Source organism: Rhodamnia argentea, chromosome 2, assembly GCF_020921035.1.
Source record: "Rhodamnia argentea isolate NSW1041297 chromosome 2, ASM2092103v1, whole genome shotgun sequence".
Lineage (NCBI taxonomy): Eukaryota > Viridiplantae > Streptophyta > Magnoliopsida > Myrtales > Myrtaceae > Rhodamnia > Rhodamnia argentea.
In genome coordinates, this window is record NC_063151.1 from 19,296,663 (window position 1) to 19,309,567 (window position 12,905).

At 39.2% G+C, this 12,905-nt stretch overlaps 1 protein-coding gene across 1 annotated transcript; it reads left to right on the forward strand.

Moving 5' to 3' along the window:
* The first annotated feature begins 3,055 nt into the window (after positions 1-3,055).
* On the forward strand, positions 3,056-3,759 carry LOC115739555 (basic leucine zipper 4). The gene has a single exon (XM_030672702.2). It carries the CDS (start codon positions 3,119-3,121, stop codon positions 3,560-3,562), a length of 444 nt encoding a protein of 147 aa, XP_030528562.1. The 5' UTR covers positions 3,056-3,118; the 3' UTR covers positions 3,563-3,759.
* Positions 3,760-12,905: the final 9,146 nt, after the last annotated feature.

Below are 12,905 nucleotides of genomic sequence, written 5' to 3' on the forward strand. Positions count from 1 at the left end.
ACCGTCTAACACCATCACCACATATCACCATATCTAGTGCCGCTAGAATGATGTCCCGAACCCAAAGTACACCAAAACGCCTCCTTCTCATATCGAGCTCAAGTATCGTAGGTGCGCACGGAGAGAGAGAGAGAGAGAGGAGTAAATACGATAGTTACTCATGGCAATGGCCATCACGGCGTCGTTGGATGTCGGCGCGATAGGCTGCTATGGCAAACGGCTCTTCAGTGGTGGTGGTGACCTTTGGACTCTGGTGGCAATCAATGGCAATGTTCAGATAATCTAAGCAGACACAATTACCATTGAGCAGCGGCCTTTGGTTTCTTCTTGGGAGCAACAACAAACTTTAGTCCGTAAATAAAAAACCAAAAGTTAGTTTCGTGACACTAGAGTACAAATCGTAAGTTTGAAGACTACTCCATGTCATCATTCTTCCGCAGCCATTGACGTCTTGTGCTTCATGGAACAAGCTCAAACTTCACGCACGTGTCGAAGACCAGTTGAAAAGTCAACGAAATTAGCCAGTGGGCTTGAGCGAATATGATTATTTACTTGTTTTTATGCAAGAAGCAGTCGACTTTCAAATCGAGATGGGTAAACACCCACTTACGTTCTTTTTGACCGGTTATGGTCCATCTACAACAGATGATTTAAATACAGTAAAAAGCACTAGCTATGCGACGTAAGTAAATTCCTCCCACCACTTTATCATTATTGCTAGATCGTGCCCAGTTCAAATTGCTAGAAAATAACTTCATTCATGTGGTATTCTTTGAACTTTAAAGGGGAAACCATCCAATAGTGGATGCAATCCTGCATGCTTAGAGCAATTGGGCCTCAGCTTAATCGCAAAATCTGCACTCAGATAGAGCGTCGAGAGTAAATTTGTAGGTCCGTTTGTTTTGCGAGAAATAAATATCTTAGAAAATATTTTCTTAAAAATGATCGCTTACATCGCTTAAAATAAGTAGTCAATTGAAAATGTTTTCATTATCTGTTATAATTTATAGCTACACATTTTTGTGGACAATAAAAACAATGTATCTGTTTATTTTTGTAAGCGATACAAATGATTATTTTTAGGAAAAATTTTTTCAAATAATTTATTTTTCACAAAATAAACGGAGCCAATGTATAGGATTTGCCTTGAATTTCCCATGTTGCACCCTGTTCCAAATGTGGTCATTGGAATCACAGTCATGAAAAGTAAGAGATCGAATTCGAGAGATCTAAATCTATTACCTTAGCTGTCAGAATAAAGTTTATAAAGTGTATACAGTCTTCTTTTCATTTCAGCCTTATCTTCCTATTCTCCTACTTCAATGGAGAGAGTGCACGTGGAGAACTTATGACTTTTATCTTGTCCTTAAAGAATATTTTTTGTGATATATAAAGTCACACATCGATTGGAGAGGTCATATTGAGGGATTGATAAATCAACACGTGCTCTCAAATGTTCACCCCCCTCATGTGTGGAAATGGCCAACGTGGAACGGACCGTATTGTTACTAATGGTATCGGAGCAAGAACCCCTCCAGTTGGTGTGTGGAAATAGACGAACTAGGCCCATACTCGATCCGACGAGGGCAAGGATTGATCATCGAGGTGAGAGGGTTTGGACACAATGCGACCATCGATAAACTTGTAGGACGAAGAATAATGTAGGAAAGTACTGAACCACACATCAAATAGGGAGAGTATCGGTGAGAGTTTGTGACATTCCAATTCCAATTGGATGGGAGAGACCTGTTTCGAGTGATTCATAAGTCAACACACCCTTAAATAGACACCGTATTGCATGGTTACTCAGAATACTCCTTTGAAGACTTGACCCACATGGAATGAGCCGGATCATTACATTATCGTCAATATAAATCATACATCAGTCAAGTCGTTTTCTTGGGGGATATGATGTACCTAAAGCAGAGTTGATGAAAAGTCTTCACCTAGTCGCCCACATGGTATTTCTTTTAGGATGATGTTCAGTATCACGTATCATCTTTTGTGAGTGTGAGTATATTCGAATATCGTATGCATGCTTTTACTTTTTAGATCAAGTAAACATATCAAGTGTCAATTTTCACTTACGCTAGCGGATATGCATTCAAGGATAGGAACTAATTGCCCTAAAATAAATGAATTAGTGCCTTCATTGGCCCTCATCACGATTCCAGTTAATCAAAGTGAACATAATTTAAAAATATATATAGATTTCCTAGGCCATTTAAATGCCATTAACCAATCTCTTGGGGGTGTAGTATTGGACAAGACCTCCCAAACATGCCAAGGTAGAGAGGCCAAGGGTTAGGAATCGGGCCTTGATAAGAGGCACTGGCAAGTGATCCGATTATCGAGTTTTATCAGTTTCGAGAAAATTCCACATAAATTAGTTTATGCACGATAGTGTCTAGACAGAACCAATCACGACGACATGAAAATTCGAAAAGAAAAACGAAAGGAAAATGGGAATTGATCCTTGGCATTGCACATGGGAGCCCTCTTTTTTTCTCACATCTTTGTGCTCTCTAGACAACAGATGGCACTGACAAGTTCCATGTACCTCCAACTTATTGGCCCCCTCTCTCTTTCTCTCCCAACTTTTTTGCACCTGCGTATTCCATATGACTTCGGCTGAATCTGTCTGATTGTTCTCAAATCTCATTACTTGGTGTCATGCCTTTGGCCGATTCTTCGTAATTAAGCTAAACTTAAAATTACTCTAGGGGTCCCGCCCACCCCCACCTTCTAAACTTTACAAAAAGCCAAAAGAAAATTTGCACGTCCATACATAGGAGGAGGAAAAGTGATGCCACTACTATTGCTACCTCATCCCCCCACAAAAAAAAAATTGAAATTTAATTAATCCCTTGATTAATCACCCCTAATTAAAGAAAAAAAAAGGGGAAAATTTTCACCCCTAAAGATGGATTTGTGGACAAATTTGCCCTCGTCATTCAAAAGGGTCTCCTCTGGATGGACCCCACGTGTCCCTTCCCCTCCCTCCTATAAATACCGTGCTCCTACACCGCATTCCCTCCCTTTTCCCTCTCTTTTCTCTCTCCGGTCCAATATTTTTCTCTCTCCGGTTCAATATTATTCTTAAGCGGTTCAGCGAGCCATGTTCTGCTCGGATGACCCGGTTCAGCTCCAGCTCCCGGTTCTCGAGACCGGGTTCCCTTACGGCGAGCTAGAGGAGCTCTTGTCGTTCCTGCAGTCGGACAACCCCACCGTGAGCCCCAACAACTCCGGCTCGGAGGGCTCGAACCGGACCCTGAGCTCCCCGGACGACCGGAAGCGGAGGCGGATGATGTCGAACCGGGAGTCGGCGCGCCGGTCCCGCTGGCGCAAGAAGAAGCACCTCGAGGACACCACGAACGAGCTGAACCAGCTGGGCGCCGAGAACCAAGAACTCAAGAGCCAGCTCGACTATGTGGCGAGCCGGTTCTTCGCCGTGCAGGCGGAAAACGAGCGGCTGAGATCCGAGTGCGCGTCCCTGTCGGCCAGGCTCTCGGATCTACATTGGATTCTTCTCGCCATGCAAAATCACATCAACCCTCGTTAATTTTGACTTAATAACTAATAATCCCTCCCTTCCCCCCCGCTCGCTCTCTCTCTCTCTCTCTAGTTTGACAAAAGAGGATGCGAGGAGTGAAGTGTCTTTCATGGAGCAGAGCTACGTAAATACACGGTTTTTATATGCTCGGCTAGTCCAATGTCTTCCCATATGCATGCATTGAATGTGCAGAGGTTCTTTTTCCATTTCCTTCTGTCGTCAACCCTTGAATGTCCTAGGGTTTTGTTCTCCTGTCGCCTTGCGTGTGTCTCTCTTTCAAGTACGTCGCATCAAATAGGACGAGAAGGATTATATTTTCGACGACATTATGACCGGCCAAAGAGAGAGATTTCGACACTAAAAAGCCCCGAGAAATGGGGGAAAGCAAACATGTAATACACTTGGGTCATTTTTGGACCGTGGATGTCACCATCCTTACCTAAACAAAAGTTAATGGCGACTGGTTTGAATTCTTTAGTGTCTCGACAGAGAGAACCGGATTCTAAGATCGAACAGGCAATAATTGAATGAACTGTTATTTCATTGTTCACATTGCCCTTTGGCACGTGATGCTTATAACCCGACAAGTGTACGTACCATCATTTTGAGGAACACAACACGAAGCTAAAAGTCAATAAAGAATACTGCGCAAACATTTACAATATAAAAGTCCATAAAGAATACCTAAGGCCGCGTTTGGTGACACAGTAACTGAGTTTGGATAGGATAATTTAGGAATAAGTATTCTAAAAGTCCCAGAACTTATTACGAAAGTGCGGTTGAGTTTTAAAACTTTCAAAAATTACAATCAAGTCTTGAAACTTGTCAAATTAGTGCAATCATATCATTCCGTTAACTTCGTCAATTGGGCTAATAAAAATGATGACGTGATATTTTCAAATTGTTTTCTCTCTCATACGTGGCATCTTTAGTTTTTTTTTGTTTAAGTTTTATTTAAAATAGATTCAAAAACTAAAAAAGGCTAAAACTTTATCTTAAAAAAATAGAGAATGGCGGGGAGCTGGTGAGGTGTCGCCGTCGCCCATCGCCGGCCCTAGGCGAAGGTGGCAGGCTCACCAACGCCAAGCGAATGCCGGTGACGCTCGCACGGGTTTGCCTCACCCAAATCTTGGCACCCGGCCCAAATCCGAGCAACACTATCTCTCGCTAGCCTCGGATGAGGGCCATCGAGCCTCACTAGGCTAGGGCGAGGCCTCGACAACCCCAAGTCTTCAGCATAGTCAACAACCCAAATTTGATCAATATGAGAAGACGCAAAGGCAACGTTGGTGGTCACTTCAAAGTCTCCCGCCTTCTCTCTTTGTCATGGTGCTAAATCTTTGGATCTATACTGCCATGCTGAGGAGACACTGGTGGTCGCCGTTGTGACGCCTCACAACATCATGTGCTACACGTGTTATTTCCAATTATATTTTTTTATTAATTAATAGTATGCAAAAGCATAATATAATATTCACAATATCTTTGACAAATGTCGCACGAGTTTGATTAAATACATATGCTTCGTTTTATTAGTACCACTAGTTTACCAAATACACATACCCATAGTTTTTACATTACAAATATTAGTAGTTAATACATCACAAACACCACTCAAAAGTACATAGACCTGGGACAAGGGTGTCGGGTCAACTAGCACCCTACTCCCATACTATACCAAAAGCGGGCTTAATATTAACCAAACCACCATCCAACTCAGGGGTTGGTGGTGTTGTGGCCAACGTCATCACCTAGAGGGGATGAATAAGTGATTTCAAAGAATTTTATGAAATCAATGCGGAATATAAATGAATACGCTCAAAGCTTCGTTCGGAAGATTTGAGATACTCTCTGATGCAGCGCCGTGTACAATTTTACTACCACAATTATTTAACAAAGAGACTAGGGAAAAGAGAATGTGCACGGAAGACTTATAGTGGTTCGGTTTTGTTCAAGCTTACATGCACTTTTTCACGCTGGCGGCCAATCGGCTAAATTTCACTAATAAATAGCTCGGAGGTTACAACTTAGTGAATAGACTTCTTGCCTAATACTCTTACAGTTGAATGTTCTCCTCTAAGTATTACGGTTTTGGCTCAAAAGTATATGAAGGATGTGATGCTCTCTTGATCTTGAAATTTTAGAATCCATTCTCTCGTGCACTCACTCTTTAGTCTTGAGATCTCCTTTTATACTCATTCATTTCCAACCGCACATTGCAAGATCTCCAGAGAATCGTTCTCCAAACTTCCCATTTGGACGAGGTTGTATACAAAGGATTTCGTAGCCATTGAAGTCGACAAAAGAAAGAATCCCTTAATGGATCAAATCACCTATACAATCGTGATCCTGGATTTTCATAGATGGAGCTCTTCATTAGGTGAGTCATCTCGTCTCTCTTAATCCACATCCTTGATTGATCTTCAAGATTGAGAATCTCTAAGTACGAATCCAGTTTGATTTGCTAGCCGTTGTGATGATGTAATATGTTAATTAAATCATCTTGAATATATCTCTTGACAATATGGTCGTTACACGTGAAATACTTCCTCTAAGCTTGAGCTTCGCCGTAACATCCGAGTTCCCCGCTCAACGTCTAAGCTCTCTACAGCATCTAAGCTTCTCGCTCAATCGTGTATGCTCCATACGGCGTCCGAGTCTTTCATAATATCGTCTGAGCCTATATTGCCATATTCAATCCTATGTATCTTAATCCATACACCTTTGGATAATCTGCAAAATAGTATTTCATTGCATTAACTTAGATATTAGTGAATATGGATTGCTTTGTCAATTTCAAAATCAATTAGGGGTTATTCTCAACGGGTGACTAACAGCATCACCTCGTTCCCTCCATCATCATGCCTGGGGGACCATCCTACACGTAAGAAAAATAAGGAGTAAGCCAAAACCCAGTAAATTAAATCTCCATATCTAAGATAAGAAGTCATCTTACCACTCAACCTAGTTTTAGCAGTCAACAAGCATTTATAACAATGTACGAATACACAATTATCCATTGTATCCTTTTTATATTGACTTACCTTGATGAGCCAATATCACACATGCCTAACATCACTCATTCAAAGCGGGCAGATAGTATGTCATTACATGATGCATCTGTATCATTTGCAACTTATTCACATGAATGAATGTTTGTACATGAGCATGCATTGGGTTCATTACTCCATCTTCATCCTAAACACTCTCGGGGCATACGGACACATGGGGCATTGCAACTCCGCAGCATCTCGACTCGCAAGGCATCTCGACACACTGGGCATTGTCACCACCATTATGTGGATGATGAAATAGTTCTTTAATATCTTCATGCAGTAATGATACACATGGTCATGTTTAGATTGTCATTATGTACTTATCATCACTCACTCATACAATCACCAAATATAATGGCTTTTTATATGCAGCATGTATGCATGTAATAATACCCACTTACCTCTGTTCGTAACCTTATTAAAACGAGCACATTGGACTTAACATGCTTTTAGAAATAGAAAGGAAATTAACAAATCGAATGGGGATCAATGACTTCTGGTAAGGATAAATTTTTTCTTATTCTTTGCATCAAAACACTAGAATGTCTCTTAGAACTTAACTTACCCATTTCCAAAACATGTGGAACCTTAATAACTCAATCTCTTATTTTCAAAATCCAAAACACTCATCATTGAAAATTATCAAAAAATAATCCACCAAGTCAAGAGTACTAAATAGATTATCCTAACTTAGCGGTTATAACTTGGTAGATAGATTTTTTGTCTAACACTCTTACACTCGTATGTTCTCCTATAAGTGTTATAGTATAGGATGAAAGGTATGTGAAGGATATAAAGCTCTCTTGATCATAGAATTTTGATTTCTATTCTCTCGTCTCTTTGCTCTTCAGCCTTGAAGTTTCCTTTTATACTACTCAATCTCCAACTACCTGTTGTAAGATCTATAGAGGATCGCTCTCCAAACTTCCTCGTTTGGATGAGACCGTATGCAAAGGATTTCATAGCCGTCGAGGTCGACAAAGGAAAGAATCCCCCTTTGGATCAAATTGCCTATACAATCAGGATACTAAGTTTCCATAAATAGATTACTTCATTAGGTGAGTCGTCCTCGTTTCTATTTTAATCCTCGTCCTTGATTGATCTTCATGATTAAGAAGCTCCAAATACGAATCCACCTTGATTACTAGCTGTTGTGATGATGTAATATTTCAATTAAATCATCTTGAATACATCTCTTGATAATTAGAGCTTAAGCGTCATTCTAACGTTTGAGTTGTCCGCTCAATGTCTTGGCTTGATACATCGTTTGAGTCCCTTAGGACATCGTCTGAGCCTACCTTGCTAGATTCAATCTTACGTGTCTTCATCCATACACCTATGGATAATCTACAAAATAGTATTTCAATACATTAATTTAGATATAAGAGATTATAAATTGTTTTATAAACTTCAAAATTAATTAGGGGTTTTTCTCAACAAAAGTGTCCTCTAAGGTTATCATGACATTCTCTACTTGACTACTATGTCTTCAAATGGCATAGTCATGACTATGTCTCAAGATTTGGTAATTACTAGCCTAAGATTATAATGATTAAACCTAAGCTTGAAGTGATCCAATGAGAATGCTTAGAGTGGCCCTTCATTAATTAACTAGAGTCAAATTAGACGATGCAGAGGATGATGTAAATGAACAAGCTTCTAAAGTAAGTTATGGGTAGCTTCTTCCATAAGCTAAACAGAAAAATCTTCTACAGCAAGTTAGAGAGTGACTTATTCCATAAGCTAGATATGAAAATATCTGGATATCACAAATGATACTTTAGACTTTAGATGGGGTAGCTCTTCCTTAGCTAAGTCAATTAATAAATCATTGATGGCATTAATTGACTAAGGTTAAGATAGATGATATAAGTCACGACATCAATAAGTGACTTGTAAGATAATTTTTTTTTTTTTGGTCAAAATCTTGTAGGATAAGTTAGAAAGTTGCTTCTTAGACAAGCTTTTATGGTGGCTTTTTAGATAAGCTTTATTCAAGAAAGACAACATAAGGCAAATTGCCTCATTTTTAAGTACCTAATATAGGAAAAATTTAGATGTCATAGCAATGCGACCACATGGCGGCAACGGTGACTCCAACTCTAAATTTAGGGTTTTCCTTTTCATTTTTTTTATGTAATTGAATTAGGATTTTTCAATCTTATCTTGAAATGCACCAAACACTCGATAGAGTTAGATATGTCCACATTGAACATTTCAAGTATTTTTTTTTTATCTCATTTATTCTATCTTATCATATCCCAATTCTTGTCCCGACTACCAAATGGGGGTGAGCAATTTCGGGGTTGATCTAGAAGCTTCATGTTGGAATAGCTTCCTCAAATTTTGAACTTGGAACCTACCCGCATACCCTGTAACCTGCCATGTCACATGATCTACTAAGTTCCATCTATATTCTTAATTAAACAATTACGGTGAATCATCATTTTGAATAATAACCACTTGTTACTATAGTTCACCGACCACAACTCTTTACTTGGACACACGAATAAATATGAAACATTGATAAAGCAAAAGTCTCAATCATAAATATCGTCGAAAATAGAAGCTCAAACTAGTGGTTCTAGATTACACACTTTTCGGCGGACACCATGAAATACTACATGATCGCCTGAAGACATGTACCAAGAAAAACGTAATAACTTGTTCTAGGTTCTAGTGGAACCTATAACATACCCGTCGGAATAAGTTTTCTAATTTTTAGAATCTGGAACCTTCTCTGTATACCTTAAAACCTATAACCTGATCGATTCTCCATTGGTACAGTTCCAAATTTCAAGTTTTATTTTGGAACTATGCTCACCCTACTACCAAACGCTACTCACTCAAAACTTTCCTTGTAAACAGTATCAGCGTGTGTCATACTTCTTGTAGTTATCCGACCATCCCATGCTTTAGGGTGTGTATCATACAAATATGGATTTGGCTTTTTGAGGCACTCGGTGAAAATTTTACGGCTGCAGCTTCTTCGTAGCTCCAGTACTTTCACGGCAGCTTCCACCTAAGTGAGAGCTATAACATTTTTTTTTTTTTGTTCTGGAAATTTAGACAATAAATAAAAACATTGCCATGATAATTTTATAAAAAACAAAAACCATGATAATAATGACTTAACAATAATCACAAAAAAATATTAATAGCAATGTTATGAAATATATTACTGCTATTACTATTGTAGCCATAATTATAGGGACATATAAACATTATAGTTATCATTTCATGATTATGTCCACCATTGTTGTTGTATATACCAAATAAATGGTGAATACGCCACAAACTTCTATAGTAATGAAAAAAAATAAACAACAATGTTGGGGATCTTGTTTTCCCATTTTGATAGCCACAACAATTTTGCAGCAGTTTTTTGCCAAACCTGTGAGTCGTTTGTAGCCATAGCACGACATCTTTCAAAGCCGTGCTGCCAAACACGTGCTTTGGCACAGCACTCGACAAGGCAACTATAGCACAGTTACAGCACATCTGCAACTGTCCTAAAAACTGATTGAGTCGGTCCACTCGACCGGCAACGAATCGTGTCCCCATGACATACATAAATTTTCTCCATGATGTGAGAGTTCCGTTTCGAATAAAACACAGTACGGTACATTGTTTTCGACCTTGGAAGGCCGAAAAGAACAGGAGATGTTGGTGAAGAAGAAATCGACGTCCGACACTCGAAAGCGAAGTACTTACTCGTTGTGGGCTATTAAGAAAACGTTTGCCGCTTTCCCCATTTATTTGCATGGTTGTGTTGGTGATGTTCAATCGGGAAGGTCTAGATGCCTTCGAAAAAGAACGAGAACAAAACGACGAATTATTCCTAACAAGATTCTGGGTCGACAAAAAGCCTTTACAGCTCATCATCTTTCTTTCCACGAGCTTCGTACGATCACAGGTGACACAACCTCGGCCACAAGTTATTTGTACCTTCAAACTTCACTTCCTTCTACGGAAGAGACTGCACGTTGGAATTCTTCTGTGGCTGCAATGATGTGACAATGATTACGTGATACAAAGCCATACCCATCATTTCACACGGGAAAAATTTCCCAAAAAATCTTAAACTTCATTATTTTTTTTTATCAATTCAATTTTAATTTTTTTAAATATGTCAATAAATTTTAAATCTTTTCTCATTTTGTCAACTAGTCTATCTTATCCATTTTGAATGAAAATAGCTAATATAAACGTCGATCGTCCTACATCACATGACCGACGTTAACGTGGATCTTTTATGTAATGTTTTAATATTTTTCGAGTATTTTATTTTATTTTTTCCTTTGTTTCCTTTTTTTTTTTTACTATGGCCTATCGCTAACAAGGGCTATGACGCCATTATCGACAGCGGGCAAGGGTCTCGGCCCTCACCCGGCCTTGTCCAAATCAAGGCAAGGCTGCCTTGCCCAAGGCTGGCTAGGCTGGCCTCTCCCAAACCATTGCGGACCTGATTACATTTAAAATAAAAATAAAGAAGGAAAAGTGAAGAAAAGAAAAAAATATACATTATTAAAACTATTCACGTCGGCGTCGGTTGTGCCACGCAAGACTATTGACATCCACATTAGCGACTCCGGATGAATTTTATTTGTAAAATGCGAAAATATTTAGGACTCAAATGACACAATTAAAATATTTAGGATTGAATTGATAAAAGTGTAATATGGTTAGAATTTTTTGGTAATTTTCCCTTTCACACAGGTTATCTATCCTTTTTTCCCTTGCTGTTGTCTGGTTAATGCACAAGGAGCTAATGGTGCCTCTCCCTTGGTGCAATTTACTAGTAATAAGTAGAGATTTACACGGCCCGAGCTACTTAATTCGCCCGAACTGAGGTTGGCGATCATGAAGTCAAAATTACATCGCCAAGATGCCATATAGAAAAACAAAATTTGACACGTGATATGTTAAAAAAGACTCGTCATTGCCCTACTTCCTCATTTAAGTTAAGAGGCAAGCAATCGTCGCAGTGACCGGGAGATTCGCACGGTCCCATGCTTGTGTCTACCAAAAATGAACCTTAGTTACAACTCTCATTAGGGTTCTTATACGCTATTGAGGTCAGACTCTTCTTCTACTTAATCCATCAAGTTTGAAGTTATGATGTGATGCACCATTGCTAAAAGTTCCAAAAAAAAAAAAGCTATCCTGGACTTAGAATCTTACAGAATATACTTCTATGTGCTCTCATCCCATCTAATGCGTTTTTACAAAAGCGCAACTCTCGAAACATTCAAAAAGAGGAATCTGTCCCACTTCACTTGACATTACCATCTCATCATCTTCACTATCTAATCGTTAAATAAGCTGAAGAAGATTCACAGTCGATTGCAAACAAAACAAGCAATGAACATCGTTCGGCAGGAGTTATGATTGACATCTAGAAAAATCATCAGGCCCCCACCGAACGTCAATCTTTTGTGGGTTTACTTTTGTCTTTGTTGAAGCACGCACACACTCAGAAAAGTTGCACGCAACCTTAAAGATCCATGCATGAATTTACATGTGATAAGTTTCTAATATATAGGGGTAATTGACTTTCGGTCTATTTCAATCCCATCTTGAAATCAGAAATCGGACCGACCGATTTCCAGACAGTCTAATCATTGGACCGATTGCTTTTTTTTTTTTTTTTGTGATTTATCGAGAAACTTTTCTCGTGAGCTACAAAATTTCAATAAACTTTTCTCGGACATTTGTTCTTGTAGTATGTGTCTCTCAAGGCAAGATCTCGGAAGATGCAGAGACCCCTTAACTTTGTTCCAGGTGCAGAGAATGGATTGAGATTTTGTAGCCCCCATCAAATCAACAAGAGTATCATTCCTGGAAAAAAAAGAGGAAAGCATCAAAAAAGGAAGATCTGATATCGATCCTAGTTATCAAATCAAGAAGAGAAACAAAGACCAAAGAGAGAAACAGAGGGAGAGAGAGAGAGTCTTCTTCAAACCACTATCTCACTTCACTAGCTAACCCTAAAGTAGTTCTGGCTTTCTCCAACAGGTAACGGATCATGTGGTCACTGGCGATCGGTCTTTTCCTTTTTTCCTATTTTGTCATTCATCTTGCCCTACAAGTAAAGCCTCTTTTGTCTCAAACCTCTCTTTCTTCGTCTGCAAGTTCTCGGGAGAGACACTTATCGGAAAGAAAAGAAAGTTCTTGAGAGGCTTTACACTACTAGTTAGAATTCAAAAGCTCCCAAAAGGGTGGTAATATTTGCTTTTTGGGGGGAGATTGATTTGCGCATGTGGGGGATTGCCAAGATAAAAAGTTTGCGATAT